General features: G+C 38.0%; 1 protein-coding gene across 3 annotated transcripts in view; it reads left to right on the forward strand.

Annotated features, from left to right (window-relative positions):
- The window catches only part of POLA1 (DNA polymerase alpha 1, catalytic subunit), a 186,557-nt gene that overhangs the window by 119,251 nt on the left and 61,306 nt on the right, over nucleotides 1-6,000 (forward strand). For all 3 annotated transcript variants that reach the window (XM_082278622.1, XM_082278624.1, XM_082278623.1), the window contains one exon: nucleotides 5,438-5,554. In XM_082278622.1, the coding sequence (XP_082134748.1) occupies nucleotides 5,438-5,554 (117 nt within the window). The remainder of the gene's footprint in view (nucleotides 1-5,437; nucleotides 5,555-6,000) is intronic.

The following is a 6,000-nucleotide window of genomic DNA, read 5'->3' on the forward strand; positions in this document are numbered from 1 at the left end:
ATTTTAAAATGAACTAAGCGTTTGTGGGCAGAATGTTTGGAAATGCTAGTTGCTTTTTTTTTTCCCCTCTATGAACTTGTATTTCATTTCCCACAGTGTTGCAGATACCAAGTAGAACAAAGCTGAAGGTTCCCTATTATGATTTTGTTTGATTCACTGCAAATTAATTTACAGACTCAGCGATAGCTGCTGGGAAATGAAGGATTGGTTTTGTTTGGTCAGTGAAGATGACAGGCATGGATCAAATAAGGGTTAACAATAATGCACTTGAACAGATTCAATCAGAACATAATGCATGTATTGAATTTGATTGCAACATGCATGTCCATGGAAAAGTTTTTTGTTTAAAACAAATCAAGGCTATGGCTTAATTATCAAAGCAAAACAAGAGACATAAAGAGCTACATGTTTCTGATACTGCTTTTTTCAAAAATAGCTCCCTTCACACAGTTATCTATGTGTTTAATTTCCATGCATAATAGCAACAGTTATTGTTGTCATTTGTTAAGAGAGATTAAGAGATAGTAAGTACAAACAAACGCAAATAAGGCCTGAATAGAGAGGTGACAAAGAAGAAAAGACCTCTTTAATGTTTATTATAAGTGGTAGGAAGTAATTTGTGTAGACGTTAATTGTTTTCTATATTAATTGAAGTGACGTCTAGTTTGTTCATGTCTATGCAACACATTTGGGCATTTTATTGTGGGCAATAACTTAAATCTTAATTTTTTGAATATTGTTTATAGAGAAATGTACTGCTCAGTAAAACCTGTATATTTTGATCATTATTTCTTAGTAGCTGAAAACAAGTATAATAGTAAGCTGTTGGATTTAAGTGGGTTTTTTTTATCCTAAGCTATGGTTTTTAGTTTATTTAGAGGGGTTTCAGTCTTTTTTCACCTGTTTTTTGTGACCAACGGAGCCTCCCAATGCTTTCTTCAACAGTGACTGCATTAGACTGAAACAATTACATAAAGAAACTTGCTTCAAATGTAATTATTCAGTGGTAGTTTGAGAGGACCATCTATGCATTCCCTTATAAGACAGTAGAAGCTGTGCCTTGTGAGTGGTGTAGTCCTTTGTTTCATAATTGTTAGCTATGAAGGCCAATAGGTGGCAGAAAACACAGTTACTTTTATCATACATTATTTTCATGGTTGTCTATTTTTGAGTATTCTGTTCAGCTGAAGCTGGGATGCTGCTCCCATTCCAGGCTTTGTTTTTTCAGTTGCACTTGCATTCCCTAACTATCTTGCTATCTGGCAGTTTCCATGATTTGTTTTTCTAATATAACAAATTGTTTCAAAGTTCAAATGTAGTCATTTAATATGTTTTGAGCCATGAATGTTCTCTTCGTGCACAGAGAATCTTTTCATAGTTACAGCTGAAACAATTATGCTCTTCAACAGGAGAGTTTGTGTTGAGCTTTTGATGGGATACCCTTCCTTCTCAAACCAGGGTAACAGAGCAGAGGAGGCTGCTGTTCTGCTCAGTTCTTTATTTCGAGTCTCATAGCTTTCTTGAAGGCAGCGTTCGATAAAGCTGGCAACAACAACAAACAGCAGGCAGAAAACAGCTTCTTCTTCTAATTCTAATTTCATCTATAATTTTTTCTTACAGAAGTGTGGATTATATTTGTTAGTTGACCAATAAGATTAACACATGATTCTAGTTTTTCTTTTCTTAACCTATCCTGGTGTAATTCTAACAGTCGTAAGTCTTACACCAGTGTTAGATAGGTATTACACAGATTCGTGTATACAGTTTCTATCAGCTCTTATTGTTTATGTGAACACTCTATCTAAAAAATGTGAACAGTGTAATTCTATTTATATTCTGTCTAAAGTAAAGAAATTCTGTGAAAAGGTAACACTGCTGCAGTAAGAACTGTGTTCTAAGGTTTCTGCTGCAGCTTTTTAATGTTTAAGGCACTTAGCATATATTTCTACTAAAAGCTAAAAATCTATATTTCTATTTCACTTTGGTGTGACTTCATGTATCTCAGCTTATGCAAAGGTTTTAATTCAACCCCTGTGCTTTGGCTTTCCTCTGGGCCTGAGTCCAGAGAAGCTTTCACTCCAGCAGGTTTGGAATGGGTGAGGACACCCTCCACACCTCCCCCTGCCTGGCTGTGTATTTTCAGGTGCTCTTTATGTCAGACTGTTGCTACATGTTGCATAGGAAGGTAGAGATGCTACAGAATAAGCACATGTGACATAAAGAAATTTCCACACAGAGAATAGCGTTTGTCTCTAAAAATTAACTTCATGGAGGATCTGTGACAGGTCATTATCCTTACAAAAATGTTTTTGTGTTTTCCCTCACAGTGGCTCTAATGATATTCTTGGTACTCATATAGGTGAGTGGCTGAAGATCTCAGTCTATCTTTGAGTAGTGTTTTTTTTGGTAGGAGGTTATTCCATGTCTGGTAAAACTGAGTTATTTAAACAATGTGAGGCAACGGATAAACACCTTCCTCTTTTAGAAATAAATCTTAGGTTCATTTGCAAACCCAAGCCAAGGCCTATCTTTTACGCTTCAGGCTCATTTGTGCCTTCTGACTTCAGAAGATACAGACTGGATGTTTGTGTTAGGTCAGGCCCTAAGTTAGGATTTCTTACAGTGAACCATGTGCTGATGAAGTAGCTCAATCTTGGTGAGCAGTGTCTTATCTTTCTAATGTCAGTTCTGTAGTATTTGTCATGAATAAATTGTATATGACAAAGAAAGTGGTAGTAGGACTGCTAGGGCAACAGATGTGCAAGAGACCAAATTAAATCCACAGAAGGTTTTTGAATTCTTGACATTTTCTCACTGTGCAGTATTAAATGTCGCGATTTACACTGCTGATCTAAATAACAGTAAAGTTCACACTTAGTGACCAGATACACTGATCATACTGTTTCCAGAACCCCTTACTTTATTAAGAGGATCTAGAGTGGGGATGGTTTCCTCATTCCAAAATCTGTTAGGTGAATTGCTTTTTGGAGATGCTTTTTTCTTCTTCCATTTACCATAAATGGATTGTAGGGTGATAAGCTTAAACTGGGTATCAGGCTTTTAGGTGTCAGAGTTGGGTGAAATGAATCTAACTCCATGTGTAAATACACTCTCTATTCCTGCACTACAGGCTTAAGCACACATTTTAGGAAGTGCTATATACATTGCTGTTACCATGATGTTCTCCACACAGTTCTTCTGGTCTGCCCAGAAGACATAAACATGGACATAAAAGCTCTGCTCTGCAAGGGCAGCAGGAAGTGTTTTGATGGATTTGGCACCAAGTGGGATAATATTGAGTATATGATATGGCTGGAGAAATGGTGAAAGAGGAGAGGTCTCTGGAATAAAAGAAGTTATTTGGAAAGGATTTGAGGTTTCATCTTAAAAAGGTAAACAAAAACTGAAGCAGTCCTGGAGCACTTCTAAAATTAATACAGAATATATTTTAAAATTGAAATCTAAGTGGAAATTAGGTAGAAGTCATTGTGAGAGCATAACAGTGGGACAGCTTGTCAAAGAGCTAGTAAGAATGGAAGCAAGCAACTTTTTGAATTGTCCTCTGATTCATTGACATTTCTGTCAAGGTATCAGGGATCCAGGTATGGTTAGATTTAAATTCTTTGCAGGAACAACAAAAAATATGGAAACGGGCAAAAATAATCAGTCACTATTCCCAGCAGAGACATCACCAGCCAGTAGTCTGAAATGTAGACTTTGACAGGGCTGAGCTTCTCAGGGTGGTAAAAGCAGGAACTACTTGAGAAGAGTTGCAGGAAGACTAAGTTTTCTTCTCAGTTAACAATGAAAGGTTAAATCCTCTGCCAAGTAAGGTGAAGTGAGGAGATGTGGAAGAACAGGCAGCAACAAGGAGATGCTAAAAACACAATTTTGTGTACAAAATTTGTGTATGTACTGACATAGTAGGGTAGAATAAAATTATAATTCTTGGATAATAAGTATCTTTCTGGAAATGACTGCTCAGTGCCCAAATGCTCGGTAGTGCTCTAGGCAGACAGAGGAGAGAAAGGGACAAGAGAACAAGATGGAAAATACTATTTTGTTTCTGTCTAAATTCACGTTCATCGATATCCTGAATACGGCGTGCAGTACTGGTTTCATCTCCCTCCCCATTTGTCCCATTTTCCCACCACCCCCTCATTTCCAAAAAGACCTGGGAGAAATTCAGAGAAGGGCAACAAAGATTTGGAGTGGTTTCCAGGCAAGGAACAACTACGTAAATTAGAACTGTGGTTTGGAAAAGACTTTGATTGAAGGTGATGTGATGGAGGTCTATAAAATCATGAGTGGCACGGAGAAGGTGAATGCAGAATGATTTTTCCTGGTCTCTCCTGATGCAAGAAATAGAAAGCATTAAAAGAGAAGCTGCGTGTGTGTGCGTGTGTGTTCAAGAAAAATAAGGTACTTTTCCATATAGTTTATAGTTGTTCTGCAGGATGTTGCAGATGCTAAAAGTTTACAGGAGTTTGAAAAGCACTTGAAGTTCATTGGGGTCATTAGCGCATCATTAATGCATTAATTCAGTCACCACTGAATACAGAGGCAGTGATTCAGGTGGTCCTTGAGCCATTTCCAAAAGCTGTGAATATCTTTGGAAGAGTTTTACCATCTCCCTTCTCTTAAGCCATTCCTTAAGTATCTTCTGTTAGGGGGTCTTAGGGATGAGGTGTGGCATTGTTTAGAGCCTGTGGTTGAACCTGGCACAAAAAGTTCGTCCTTACCAGTCCTGGAATCATTCCTTCTTGCATATTCTTAGGAGAAGCCTTTTACATTGTCTCCCTGAGCTGACATAGAGCAAACTGGCTCAGATTTTATTTCATTTTAACTCAGCAAAATGTTAGGTTTTCCTGAATGAATCAGTTTGTTGAAGTCTTAGAAGCTTTCTAAAAAAAAACAAAACACCCAAAACAAAAAAAAGTCCAATAACTTAAAAAAGAAGAAGGAAGGAAAGTTTCTGGCTGCCATCAGAAAACGTTAAGCTGTTTCTCCCCTCTAAAGCACAGGCAAAGAAATGGCATTTAAATATTGAATTTATTACAAGACTATGGAGTGTCTTGCTGGTTGGTCTACATAGCTGGATAAAATAATCCTATTGTATGTTAATGTTGTTGTAACTGGAGAAATGCAGAGGTCTTGTATATTTCAAAGAAGGGATGACTGCAGTGTGCAGAATGTGGGATTTTGAAGCAAGAAGACTTCAGCTTTGTTCTCTGTCATTAATTGTGTTTAAACAAGTTCCTTAAAGAAGGACCTTCATCTCTTTATACGTATTATAGTATCAGATTCACAGAGGATGTTAAAGTTGGGATATTTTTCTTCCTTGACTGTGATTCATTTTTTTAGGTGGAATAAAAACAAGCTGTAACTTGAATTTAGGGTAAAAAATTATTTTCTTCTATGTTCTGCCTTTCTGCAGGGTTGGTTAATATGTGAGGAGCCAACTTGCCAGAATCGAACCCGTCGGCTTCCGCTGAGTTTTTCCCGGAGTGGCCCCGTGTGCCAGGCCTGCAGGAAGGCTGTTCTGAGACCAGAGGTGAGTGTTTTGGGACAAAGCTTTGACAGCAGTGGATCAGGAATCTCATGAAGTTCACCTGGCTCTCAACTCTGCCTTTCAAAGATAGCAGGATTAAGCAGGAATTTTTAATCAGTTTATTAGTTTAAAGGGGACTGTTTATGCTTTTCCTACTCCACATTTTAGCTGCATCCTCATTGCTGTGAAGAGAGCATGCCATGCAGCTGGTGTGTTTGGAAGTTTTCCAGCTGACGAGCATTTGGTCAGCAAACTAGAATTTGCTGGAATGTCTCTGCCAGAGTACAGGTAAATTAAAATAGACAAACAAACCCAACCTTCCAAACCGAAACCAACCGCCTGCTTTTCTGCTGACTGGTTCTTACCTGGCTGAATTTGGTTCTGAGGAGCTGGAGGTGAACTTCCATGCCATCTTCTGGGAGTACTCCAAGATGGTATTTTCAGGAGAT

This window comes from Coloeus monedula (assembly GCF_965178545.1).
Source record: "Coloeus monedula genome assembly, chromosome: 3".
Classification (NCBI taxonomy): Eukaryota; Metazoa; Chordata; class Aves; order Passeriformes; family Corvidae; genus Coloeus; species Coloeus monedula.